The 13,511-nt window shown below is 39.2% G+C and overlaps 3 protein-coding genes across 4 annotated transcripts; all 3 read right to left on the bottom strand.

Annotated features, from left to right (window-relative positions):
* Positions 1–1,036: 1,036 nt before the first annotated feature.
* samm50 (SAMM50 sorting and assembly machinery component) lies at positions 1,037–9,278 on the bottom strand. 2 transcript variants are annotated; one of them, XM_020636436.3, is made up of 15 exons: positions 9,119–9,278; positions 8,215–8,325; positions 8,005–8,106; positions 7,813–7,900; positions 7,604–7,710; positions 7,070–7,200; positions 6,625–6,712; positions 5,940–6,068; positions 5,348–5,419; positions 5,172–5,258; positions 3,661–3,731; positions 2,437–2,504; positions 2,198–2,344; positions 1,866–2,007; positions 1,037–1,219 (listed from the first exon to the last, which is right to left on the bottom strand). In XM_020636436.3, exons 1-15 carry the CDS (start codon positions 9,137–9,139, stop codon positions 1,174–1,176), a joined length of 1,410 nt encoding a protein of 469 aa, XP_020492092.1. In that variant the 5' UTR covers positions 9,140–9,278; the 3' UTR covers positions 1,037–1,173. The 2 variants fall into 2 exon arrangements, with proteins under 2 accessions (XP_020492092.1, XP_065812950.1); XM_065956878.1 differs by having other exon boundaries at positions 2,198–2,351; positions 2,435–2,504.
* A 509-nt stretch (positions 9,279–9,787) lies between these two features.
* Positions 9,788–11,664, bottom strand: si:dkey-42p14.3 (EF-hand calcium-binding domain-containing protein 10). Its single transcript, XM_029277842.2, has 4 exons — positions 11,238–11,664; positions 10,518–10,682; positions 10,076–10,166; positions 9,788–9,996 (listed from the first exon to the last, which is right to left on the bottom strand). The coding sequence occupies exons 1-4, from the start codon at positions 11,338–11,340 to the stop codon at positions 9,957–9,959; spliced, it is 399 nt and encodes a 132-aa protein (XP_029133675.1). The 5' UTR covers positions 11,341–11,664; the 3' UTR covers positions 9,788–9,956.
* A 149-nt stretch (positions 11,665–11,813) lies between these two features.
* uqcc6 (ubiquinol-cytochrome c reductase complex assembly factor 6) lies at positions 11,814–13,178 on the bottom strand. Its single transcript, XM_020636524.3, has 3 exons — positions 13,045–13,178; positions 12,537–12,663; positions 11,814–12,440 (listed from the first exon to the last, which is right to left on the bottom strand). Exons 2-3 carry the CDS (start codon positions 12,642–12,644, stop codon positions 12,321–12,323), a joined length of 228 nt encoding a protein of 75 aa, XP_020492180.1. The 5' UTR covers positions 12,645–12,663; positions 13,045–13,178; the 3' UTR covers positions 11,814–12,320.
* Positions 13,179–13,511: the final 333 nt, after the last annotated feature.

Here is a 13,511-nt window from a genome sequence, read left to right on the forward strand (position 1 = left end):
TGCGCCAAACTGGTGCGCAGGAGAATAAAAATGCGTACTGGATTTGTTCAAGAGCAGAGGTGATATTGTGTTTAAAAAAATGTATGTAATGTACTATTTCTAATTAATTTCATTTAACATTATCCCCTTTCTACGGATCCCCTGAAGTTCCAAAAAGTAAAAGAAATATATATATATATTACACAAGTAAGATACTGACTTGAGCGAACGCATTTATTATCTTCTGCCCACAAGTTAGTATCTTCTGAGCACAATATAAGATTATAACTTTTTTCACTTTTTGGGACTTCAGGTGGTTCCATACCTTTTCTTTGTGCAAGTCATCATGCTAATTTTAAATATATGGTAAATGTGTTTTTTTACTTTCATTTCAGCACAAATCTCACCTAAGGACTATTTAAATAATGGGTAATATATTCAATTTTAAGTCATTTCAAATTTGTATATGTTTTTTGGAAGGCAACTCAAGACCCCCCTCCCCGTGTCTCGCGACCACCCAAAGGGGTCCCCACCCCCACTAACCCATTGAACCAATGGGTTAGATCCTCCATCAAGAGTATACCATCTATGATTGACAGCCATTGTTTGTGGTTTGGTGCCAGTCTTTAACAAGTTCTTAGTGATGGCTTTCTTTGCTGCTGCGAGATTCTTGTTTTTGTCTCCTGCATGCGTAGATCCTTCCGAGAGTGCCAGGTATAAAACGAGACATGATCGAGGGATTGCATTTACCCATCACTTTGCAGAGAGTTGAATGTATATCATCCCAGAAAGGTTTTATCTAAGTGCAATACCAGAAAATGTGTGTGTGTGTGGTTGGTTCCATGTTGTTGCATATTCTCTTGAGCATGGCTGTTGAATATTCATTTGTTTGGTTTTGATATTGGGTGTAATGAAGTATTGAATTTGATTGAAGGTCGTACAATATTGAATATTTCTTGTGGCAGGCTGCGGCTCCTTGAAGACTTAACTTAACATATGCTATTTATTCTAAGTAATGTTTGAACTCTAACAGACAGAGAAAAAAAAACACTCGACATCAGTGCAAACACTTTTATTGAACTAGTTAGTTGTAATAATAATTCTGTACAAGCGGTTTCCCCTTCAAATAAAATGATTCTTGCATAAAATGAATGTTTAAACACAAGGAAAACCCTGGATCCAAGACAGGTGGCTTCACAGAAATCTGATTCCTGCTCCAAACTGGACCCCGTCACATATCCTGTGAGGAGAGGGGGAAATATCAGTTAAAAACAGGAGCAAAACAAGGTGAGAATCAGATTATTTCTGGGCTCCTCAAATAGCTCCCTCAGAGTTTGTGTGTAATCTTATCATGTGTATCTTCAGGATTGTTAGAATATTTACTGTTTTTTTTGTCCTTTTCACACATGTACACGGGTACGAGCTGAAAAAATTCTCCTCTACTGGCTTAACATAAAAGCTTGGTCTATGATTTTCTACTATAAGTAAAAAATAATAAATCATTAATTGTTTGTAGGTGGACCTTTGGACATAAAGTATACTTAGAGAACTTATTTATCCCAGAGGGCAATTCAGTTCCACAGTCCACTCAGACAATGCAGACATTTACAAACAAACAACAGAAGGAGATTAATCAGAGACAACAAACAAATCAGTATTTGACAACAGTAAGCATTGGCACACTGATACCCTCGTGTGGTCTCCTTGGGGAAGGACACCCACAAGGGCCAGATAAAAAGCACAGTTTAGAGCGTGTAACTGAGTAAATTGTGTGCAGTAAATTTCTTCAAAATCTGAATTTCTCAAAAAAGATCATAGCTGGCTTGCACAACACTTTCACTGGAGATAAATCAAGTACTATTTTTACTTTTTCTGAACAGTCGTACCTGTCTCCATTCTGGACTCCCATGGGAATGCAGTAATTCAGCTCCAGCCTGGCAATGTTCCCCAAACGCAGCACAATGCCCAGTCCATACGACCAACGGATGCATTCTGCCAGCTTCTTTAAATGTGCTTTTGGCCCCTCACCTGAAGGCAAACAAACACACAAGATTAGCCACACTGACAGCAATGCCACCTGCAAAATCCTACATTTGAGTTTGAGCTCCTCTTCTCCAGTTAAAGCAGAAGTCCTTCTAAACATTTCGTACAAGTGAGTAATAAAAACCATAATAACTTTAACGGTCATTTAACTGGGCCCCTGTTGCAAATGACTCACCATAGTTGAGGTTACAAAGGTTTCCTGCGTTCAGGAAGAAGTGTGTTCTGAAGAGGTCACCAAAGCCGCCCCGGCCTGGTCTGAAGGGTAGAGGCGTGTAGAGGTGGAGACCTCCAGCCCAGTAGGCCTCTCCTCCCAAGTAGTCACCTGCCATACCAGTAATCCCAGCACACAACTTTTCAATTAACCAGCAAACGTCAGTGTGATTACTGAACAACTCAGCCAAGTGAATGTCTCACCTTCACTCTGGGGGCCCATACTGTACATGCTGAAGCCCCGGATACTGGTGGGGCCGCCGAGGTAGAACCTGAAAGGTCAGCAAAGACAAAAAAACAAATTACAGGACAGAGTTATGTGATTTTTATGAATACAAGAATAATCTTAATTACTTTTTTTTTCTTCTTTTTTTTTAAATCAGTTGGTTATGTTTTGAATCAGAGGTTTTCAAACTGTGTCTTAAGTCTCCACCACATAGAGGCAAAGAGGTTGTAAGAGGAAATTACAAAATGGTAAATGGATTTGAGCTTGTGTGGCACTTTTCTAGTCTTCTAACTACTCAAAGCACTTTTACACCGCAGGTCACACCTACACATTCACACACTGATGGTAGAGGCTGCTATGTAAAGTGACCATCAGTATTAACTAATCCCATTCATACAGATGAAAACACAGACGCCAAAGCAGCGGGAGTAATTTGGGGTTAAGTGTCTTGCCCAAGGACACATCGAACATGTGGCTGCAGGAGCTGAGGATTGAACCCCCGACCTTCTGGTTAAGAGACGACCGACTCTAGCAACTGAGCCGCAGCCGCCCAGCACCACACCATGTCTACTTTGAACAAACATTTGTGAATCAATTTGGAAAAGGCAGAAAAAAAAAAAAAAAACAACTACTTTGCGAGTGAAAACAACAACAACATGTCGACAGCTAGAACTTGCACTATTCTTTCGGTGTGACTGTTTTAATTACACACAAAGAGGACTAAGATGCTAATAAACACAACAGCTACATCTTAAAGGTAACTGTTGATGCACGAAGCAGCCATGTTGGATTTTAGCTAGGACTACTGAGTTTCCAAGTCAGAATTCCGACTTCTCGGGGGGGCCTTCCTTGCTGACCTCTCAGATCACACCGGTTACTCAGTATTACTGACTTCTGAGATCAAATGAAACACCCCATCATAAAGTGTCTTCATGCTGGCTACTGTACGTCTTGTTCTTTACACATCATGAAGCCTACATCGAGATATGTAGTCTCCATGGTAATCTGAATGAGGTAATCTTGTTGAGGTAGTATTTGTTTCTTTGAAAAACAGCATGGAGGTAATATAGATTAGCCGATCCTTAATAGATACAGGTGGGATGTTGAAATCCGGTTTATTCTAATCCAGATTAAACCACTGAGACATCCGAGCTCAGATCTTTGTGATGATGGAAACAGGATGGTGCACTATCTTACTCTACCTGTCTGCTATGCTTGTTGGCTTGTCACCAATAGGAAGGAGTAAACCGCCCCACATAGAGGCAGAAAGGACCTGGAGGAGGCGAAGGGAGGAGTTAACAGAATGACAGAAACAACACATTAGAAATTAGCTGGTTCAAATTATTTAAGCAATATCACAGTAAAGTTCATGCTGTTGTACGGAACATCAGTACTGATGAGATTGGGTTCTTTGAGCCGATCTTATTTCTTTTATTCTTCTAATGAAGAAAAAGGAGGTAGTTATACACACATCAGGTGCAGGGCAGTGCAAAAATAGCAAAACTGAGGAAGAAGACAGGCCTGCACACTTGCTCAAATATAACCTATTTAAATAGGTACAGGGTCAAAACTTGGCCTTACAACTGTATAAACAATGAAAATATATCTAAAATTAGAACATGTAAACGTTATGAACATCTGTCATTGAACAAACAAATCAGGTGTGTTTACGACTGTTAATGTTGTATGCTTTTTGATACGCCTTTGTTGCTGTTCAAGATTTTTATACGATGTATTTTGTATTAGTGTGTAAACAAGGTTCCCTGACAATATGTATGTTGCCTTTGTATGTTTACCCTGTATATTTTTTTTCTCGGTGTTATATTTGAATGTGATCACTATATATGTGTTTCACTTTGGGACATTTTGAATATTTGACCACACCTGCCATTAGTGCCTTTCAGCCTATTGGTGTACAAATGTATATATATGGTCGAAACGTTGTGATTAATAAAAACCTTTTTTGTGTGTGGGCCTACTGTATCCTCTTCCTTTTATCTTTCTAATGAATTTATTTCCATTAAACTCATGTTTCAGCTTTTATTACATCACAACTAATAGCTAATACCCCGCTCTAAACATTTTGATTACCTTTTTAATCTTCTTTAAGATTTCTCTTATGTTGTTTTGTAGCGTCTAGCCACGTCTCTTTTAATTACTTATTTATCTTCTTACATCTTCTGACCTCTTGGGCTCACCCTAAGCTGCCTGTGTTGCCTGAGATATTATTATGTTGCCTGAATTCTTATGATGTTTTGGTTCTGATGTCGGTCAGGTTTTTGTTTTGGATCTTGTTGTTGTTGGTTGGTTGTCTCATCCGTGGGTTGCTTTGTTGTCCTGGTGTTTTGTTGCTGTTTGGGTTTTTATGCTTTGTTGTGCTCCAGCACGTGTCAAAGCACTTAGTAAAATCCTTGTTTAGAAAAGTGCCATACGATTAAAGTTATTATTATTTTTGCTGTAAAAAAGTAACCAAACAGCTACAACACGCCCACCTGTCAATCATGTCAGCTACGTCAGCAACTATTTTGATTTTTTTACCAGGCTGTAAACATGTTTATTTCTGCTGTAAAAACAGCTTTTTTTGAATGTGGTGTGTATTTCACTTTTGGTGCTTTTGCATAGAGCCTCAAGTGGACCCTCGACACTGGAGGATTTTGCACCCTCCATTGGTTGCTGCTTGTTTATGACTGAAGTGTATAAGAATGAATCTTACCGAGTCCCAGAAGAGTGTTTTGTTGAGCTGGATCTCAAAGTCCTCCTTCAGGAAACTGGCGTCTCCCCCAGTATAACCAGCAAGTTCCTGCAAAACCACAACAATCAAGTCATACTGTTTTTATAAAGCTTTGGAGAAAAAAAAAAAATGTTCAGGCTTAGTGTTAGATTACAAACCTGATGGATCTTCAACAGGCCCCCTCTCCGTGGGATGATAGAGGAGTTTCTGGTGTCGATGACCATAGCATGCTGAAAAAAACAAAAACAACAAATAAACTAAAATGTATCTGTTGAAAGTCATTACTCAATACTGGATTATTGCTACAGTTGGTATTCAAATATGAACTTAACAGAAATCCCCCAGAATTCAAATAATACATGATAACATTTACCATGAGTTATGAGGAAACAAGTGCTATTTCAAAGCCCATAGTCAGATGTTTAAAGGTTAGATCCACTTCATCATGTTTCTCTAGTCTGTCTACAACAGCTCATGGGTGGGTGTTAAATGACAGTTTCCTATCTTACTGTTTTTATGTAGTTAGTTTGGATTCCGAATGTTTTTAATTTATTTATCTAAAAGGAACAGACACAGAAACAGTCTGTTCTGAGCAGGGCTGAAATAGAGGGGTTTATAGGCATGATCAAATACAGGATCAGAGTGGATTTAGAACAAGAAACTTCACACACATGTTTTGGGGGACTTCTTTAAAACCTGCTGAAAAGGAGGATAATACATGACCTTAAATATAAATCATGAGGTAAATACCGAAAGTGAGGACTTGAGGGAATGGCCGCTCTCCTCTCGAACGGCAAACGAGGCAGTCCGAGCCAGACAGCCCAGCTCTCTCCACACTCCCTCCCACTTTAAGGTTTGACTGGTCTTCCACACGGGGAACTGTGGGAGGTACATCAGGTATAATCAGACACACATAACAGAGTAACTGTTGACTTCTTAAAACATCAAGAAGTGATGTTTTATAATTTAATTGGAAGGATGTTTTTATTTTCCTTTTATAAAAAAGATGAATAAATGAAAAACCAAAAGTCCAAACATTTTGTTGTGATTGAAAAAAAGAGGCTTTAAAACATTCAAATCATTCAGCTCATTTTGTCAGTCATTTTAAAATACAGTCGTAATGTTAGTAGAACTCCAGGAGAATTACACAAAAAACAGTTTTTAGGGCGACGGATGGCCTAGAGTATATGTTGCCCCATTTACGGAGGCTACAGTCCTGATGGCAGCGGCCATGGGCTCAAATCCGACCTCTGCCCTTTGCTGTGTGTCACCCCCTCTCTGTCCCCCAACATTTCATGTCTCTCTTCAGCTGTCCAATCCAATGGAGGCAATAAAAGCCCCCCAAAAAATAACTTTAAAGAAAAAAAATGTGTTTGTCCAAACAACATTTGAATTTGCACAAAACAAAAAAGGCAAATAGAGAAAAATGACTTACGCTCATTTCTGCAGAGACGCCTCGATCCGTCTCCCTCAGTGAGCTCCATGGAAACTGACCGGTTACTTTGTACAAGTTGAGGGAGATACTGGAAGTGAAAAAAAAGAAAACAAGAAATATCACGTCTTGGTTTTTATTGTTTCAAAATGTTTCTTCTTGGACAGATGTTGAATCTTTATTTCTTTGTGACTTGCAGCTTTTTCTCCTCATGTTTGATCCGCAAACTATTTCAATGCTAAATACAAACGGCCTCTAACTGAGACCTGACTTTATATGAAACGTATGGCAGCACCAGGCCAGCAAAAGGGACTGGACTTTGAATGGGGATGGGCCTTTATTTCAAGTTTTACGGTATCTTGATATGTATTAGCACAATAGCTTAATTCTCGTCCGTAGTCCTGAATCAGGTTCTTAAAACAGTCAAACAAAGCTGTTCTCGTCTTACTTGCGTTCAAATTGTCCTGGTTGTGGCTTGAAGAAGGACAGGCCGTAGGAGGTTTCTTTGGTGCCATATGAGAACTGGAAGGTCATTTTCTCCGCCCGACCTAAAGCATTGGGTAACTTCAAGCCAAGTACCTGGAATTGTAGTGAGAAAGAGTGATTAAGGTTTCTACTCTGTCATAGAAGGATGATTAACTGATAAAAAAAACCCACATAAATTAAGTAAGTTTGGCTCAATATGTCCAAACACGAAGTAATAAAGAGGAGTTATATCAGATAACATTTGTAAAGATCTTCACAGAAACTGTTTGACCTGTGTGTTGGAGCCACATTTGCCAGTTTTAAAGTGTGAGACACAAATTGCTCCAGCAGGCATCCCCTTTGGGTTCAGATCATACACTTTAAAAAAAAGGTAGGAACTTTGGCGGCGAAGCCTAAACTGAAAGCCACCGTCTACATAGCCACCCTCAGTTGCTTTGAGTTTAGCCTTGGTCCCTATACTGTGTGTTCTGTCACTATTACTGGATCTAATGCTCACCATGCTTCCTTCATTGTTTCCAACCATGGTGTTGTAGCTGCCTGTCAGCCGCCTCAGCTCAGTGACTTCAAACGTCACGTCGAGGCCGTTAGGGAGAGCATCTTCACCTACAGAGAGGAGAACGCAGAAGGTAGGAATTTTAAAAATGAGAATATTTTTCAAAGATGACAATGTTTTTTTATTCAACACTACGCAGTGATTGACAGTACCTCTTGAAGTGTCGATCACAACTTCAACTTTTCTGAAGATGCCGAGACGCAGAAGCTTCTGTCGAGCTTCATGCGATTTTTTCATCACCTGCAGAACAAATCAAAGCATGAGCTGATTTTTTGCACAAAAAAAAAAAAAAAGCATTAACAAAACGAGCATTAATCAGCGCAGCAGTGTTAACATGAACATACGTCAACCAAATTCTTGGCCCGGAAAACCCCTGCGATTTCATAAGACAACAGGTCCTCTTTGGTTCGACCGAGCCCATCTATGTGCACCCGTTGAACTACAACCTGAAATACAGCAGAGACATACAGGGATTATTTAAACGGGCCGCCAACAACAACAACAACAACAAGCTGTGCATTGAGTTCTGGCTGTGTTTTAGATTTAAGTCTTACATCCTTGTTTTCGAGAACTTCTTGCTTCGGCTCCTGCTCAATCTCTGGAGCGTCGATGTCGTCAGCTTGAAGTCCCAGCTCTGGCCCCCGCATGGGCAGCGGGTCCAGGCTCTGCGGCACACAACATGAGAAAACACAAAAGTTATAATCACATCTGTTTAATAAGGAACACACGATCAATGTATATAATTTAGGTCAATTTCTTAATGGAATTCCTTGTGACATAATGTGAGGTTTGTATAGTGTAACAACAACACACATATTGTACATTCTAGGTGTTATAATGCTAAAACTAGTCATATTCTATTACCTTTCTCCACAACAATTAAAGCCTGTAGAAGCAGACCAACAATTTCCTGAATTTTCTATGGAAAAATGTCAAAGCTTTTTGATGCCTAATGTTTTAATTAGATTGTTCGTTGTCAGTGTGGACTTTATATTTACGATAATAAAAAGACTTGACTTCATGAAGGCAGTTTCAGTTTGCTCAACTTAAGGGCTTAGACGAAGCAAATAATTCATCAGAACAAGCTTTGAGGAAGTATAAAACCATCACAAGGCTGCTGTGTGTAACGTGCAGTCAATGTCCACAGTGTGCAGCCTGCAGAAAGATAACAAAGTGCAGGGGGAAGACCAGCGTCCCATTACAGACATCCTGAATCTAAGAATGCACATCAGACATTGTTGTTTACTCTGCATTGTGAAGTAGGAACTTCAAAGCCATCCACTGAATGAAAATGACTCAATTAAGCTTCTTGCTACATAGCTGAATGGCTGAATCTTGTTGAATGTGCAGTGTGGGCCTTTTCTTTCCCAGCACTGTAGCTGCTCTGTCACATTTCTTCACTGACCACACAGAGAGGTCAAAGTCTGCGTCAACGCGGTTCACCGGACTTTCTCTTACCCGGGCGTGGACGGTGCCCATGCTGAGCTCCGCAGGGCGCTGTCCCGGTAAAGACGGACGAAACTTCTGCGTGGAAATAGAGAAACTAATTTAACCTACAAGTCACCGGAGAAAGGCGACGAGGCTCCGTATAAGGAGGCGGCCATGCATGTCACTTCCGGACCACGCCCACTGCTGCTGCGCATTCAACACATCAACGCTGCAGAATAGGAAAGAAATGTTTGAATTGTTTTTTTTTTTTTAACCTTTATTTAAACATTACATTTACAATTTTCTCCAACACAGAAACAAGTAAGTTCAGGCAAGGTCGCCCATAAGGAGGGGAAAATGGAAAAGGGAAAGACCTTCTGGGGCCAAGCCGTCGCCCATCCTAAATCAAAAACATTTTTATAACGAAAGTCTCACCATTAATAATCCCAACATCCAAAGACACAACCACTTTATCACTTTTTAACTTCAGTGTTGATGGACTCAACATTCAACAATAAGCCCATACTTTCTGTAATAGGGATGAGGACGTTGTGGTAGGAACAGAATACAACAGGTGCTTTTGGCTTTAATGAAGTTTCTCACACAATAAACTTCAGCTCTCTGTACACATGTAGGACTTTTGGTGTGACTTTTCATGTGTTTTTGAGGTTAAAAAAAAAATTCACACCCAGCCTCGGACATGGTGTTATTTTCTTTAAAGCATGGCAACATGTTAACATCAACAGTTTAATAAAAATAACCAAATGAAAAGTGCTTATTTTAACAAAACAGATAAATAATAAGCACAATTCCACTAAAAACATTCAATTAAATAACATATGAGCTGAAGAACACATCAAACATGGCTTCATATATATGTAGCTGAGCATCTCTGCAGGCCTTGAATCCTGAAACAACAACAAAAATGACATCAGCAAGTTTGAAATACTGCAAATTCTGATGCAGTTTGGATTGAGCTGCTCTTACGCTTCTGTTTTGAAGGTCTCCTGTGATATTCTGTCTTCATTTGCACCTTCAGGACATTCATTAATGTCTTTGATTCCCAGTGTGGTCAGAGCTGCGGGGAAAAAGGCTCAGTGAGTAATTGTTGCTGTCAACAGTCTCACTATTCTGGAAAAAAAACACTCTTGTTACTTGTTGTATGAAGTAATAATCTGGCAATCGCAAAGAACATACAGGTGAAGACTTTTCTACAATTAAATGTGAATCATGACTGAAACTCCGAATACAGAAAGAAAGAATAAGGGGCGCCGGATGGACTAGCGGTCATACTGCACCACCATGAATTGTGGTTCAGTTTCCTTTCATCCTCTAAGTATTAAAATAGTGTTTTTAATTATATTGAGAATGTGCTCAGTATCTGTCTGACTGTCCAAAAGAGCAAACAGTGTCCATGTTTTGTGCTCACCCTGCTTGTACTGGGCTAAAGTGATGTATTTCCGTCCAACTGGATCCAGGATCCCAAAAATTGCATTCAGGTTGGCGTTGTTGAACAGATTTGGCCCCTTCACACCGCTCTGCTGAGAAAGCTTCAGCTGTTTCAGCTGCTCCACCAGGAACTCTCTGGGGTTTTCTGAAAGACAGAATCAAAAATGAACAACTATTACATTTAACATAATGTGTTTCTGGTTGTAAGTGCTGTATCAGTGAACCCAAGAGAAAATCTGAAGCAACCGAATGGATATGTTTCTTTATCCGCTAACTTTGTCCATATGTTATTGTTCAGCACTTTGGTCGACTCTGGTTGTTGTTAAATGTGCTCTGTAAATTAATTTGATTTGATCTGATTATTAAGATTCAGGAAAACAATACAAACAACAAAAACAAAAGCTTGTAGAAACATAAATATATTGTACATTTTATCAATACCACACTGGGGGAAACCAGAATGCATTTTATGGATATAGCCTATAACTGACTATGTTTAAGATAGGATACATATCCTAATATTTACAAAAACAATCCTCATATGAAAATACCTTCACACACAACAATTACTGAACCATTTCTTCTTCTTCTCTTTAACGTTTGTGAACTGGCAAGTTTACTAGATACTGCAAATACTTGTTTATTTTTTAGCTCTATATTGAGGATGTTACGTTTTTTTATGAATGAAAAAGTTTCCAACCAGGTCTGTGAAAGAAGAGCATGCTAGTCAGGTTGTCCATGAGCTCCGTAATTTTGTGTTTGTGGAGATAATCCGCGGCGTCTTTCTCTCGCTGCGTCGCCATCTTTTCTACGTCACTTTTTGTTTGAACTTGTTGCTATGATACGTAAACGGCCAACACGCACGCGCACGTATAATACCTGTGAGGACACTTTTAAAAAACCTGCACAAAGATACAGTTTGACGAATTTAAAATCAAGATAATTCAGCGATAATCACCTCTTTAATTCAGATGATTATTTTCTCATGTGAATGTAAAATATTTCTTCTTCGTTTTTAAATAAATGCTGATTAATTTCTGGCTAGTAGGGATGCAACTAATTATGTCATTATAGGTGTCATTTTCCTTAGGTTTATTTTGGGGATTTGTATGCCTTTATTTAGCGATAGGACAGTGGATAGTCTCTCTAGATTTGAACCCGGGCCGAGCATGTACCTCTGTACATGGGGCACACGCACCCCATTATAGGTTTAAATTTAAAATACTTTCACAACTTACTGATGAATGAATGTAAGAAAGATGTGCAACCAAAAAGGGTGGTTTGAAGTTGTATTTAATTATTATACATTAAAGAAAAACATATATAATCTTTAGAGAGCGACCTGGAAACTAAACACAATTTTTTCTTAAAACTTTGATGCCAAATAATAAATTCTGTGAGGGGAAAAATGATCAACCGGTACACTTTTTACTGAAATACAGTTACTGAATGACATCAGCAGTTACCATGTGCTGTTAAGGCTTACTTTAAGTCTTCTACATATTTTATCACTTGGTTTAAAAACTGCAAAGACTTAAAAAAGGAGGAAGATGTTCCAGATCTGGTTCCAGGTGTAATCCATAGCATCAAGACGCCAAAGATTCAGCTATTCATTCCACGCCTTTTGTTTGATGAGAAGAAATCACTCAACACTTGAATACATTTTTTTGCAGATGTCCCAGGTATGTCTTTACTCTCAGACACGTGGCAGCGTCTTTGTGTTAGCAAATTCTGGATATAGTCCATTCAAGTGTCCATCACCATGAGGACGAATAAGTCCACATCAGTCCACTTTTTCTTCTGCTTTAAGCTGTTCTAACATCGCGGTAGCTTCTTCTCTGGCTTTGTAGCCCCGCAGTTCTGTCCGAAGCTCTCCTGGTTTTGGCGGTACCTCTGGAATAGTCTGAAAGATTCAAAACACCTTTCAGCAACCTATAACATCGACGTCAACATGTCATCTGAAGGAAACAGAGGTCACAGCAAAAACATATTCTCTCACCAAATCAGGCAGGTAATACTGGTGGACGGCCTGTGCTCCTGCAAACATGGCCAGTACACTGGCACCGAACATCCTCAGGTAGCGAGGCCAAGACACACCTGCTGGCATCTTCACAGAAGTCCTTGACCTTGAAGAACGGAGTTTGTGTAATTAGTTAACAAATCAATCCAGCTATATGTAAACATATATATATATATATATATATATATAAAAATAAAACTTCTTTATATGAAGGGTCATATGAACACTATGATCAAACACACTCAGTACAAGACCCCCCTGTCTCGGAATACACAGCTATTATGAATATGCAATACCAGTTTTCATTTTAGTAATGTTAAATTAACAGTTATTAAGTATTAAGTATATCCTTACACATCAGATTGGTTGTATCATAATGTGTTAGCCCTGTTTTGACTGCTAGCAAGGGCTAAAAGTTTGAATAACATGAATGGGTTAAAGAGCAGCAGACGTTTACTGACATGAGGTGACGCGAGTAAGACCTTACCTTCTTTAATTTGTAGTCGGTTAAAGAAATGGTCGTGAAGAACAGCTCATTTTCAGCATTTTAAACCCATCTGTCTGTCATTGGGACCCACAAGCAGGTCATGCTGTTTGCTAATGCGGAGATCGTTTAGAATGGTAAGAGCACTCACTCTGTCCGTATTCAACGATAAATAGCTCTAGGCAAAGTGTGTTTCCCGTCGTCTGTTTATGCATTTGTTGTCTTCTTTTTGGCTGTTATCATTATAATCGTATGTATTCAGGTGGATTGTAATTGTTTTTATGCTTGAATTTAAGAATAACGCGTATTTTTTTATTCTTAATGACTTAGGCTGGCTGCAGGCATCTTACGTTAGCATTTGTAAATGAAGCTATCCAGCCACACAGTATTTGTAACATGTTATCAGCTCTATTGTTCCCTCGAAAGGCTGGTTTCATAGACTGTGTATAATTGTATATTATTTACAGCCT

Source organism: Labrus bergylta, chromosome 7 (genome assembly GCF_963930695.1).
Source record: "Labrus bergylta chromosome 7, fLabBer1.1, whole genome shotgun sequence".
Classification (NCBI taxonomy): domain Eukaryota; kingdom Metazoa; phylum Chordata; class Actinopteri; order Labriformes; family Labridae; genus Labrus; species Labrus bergylta.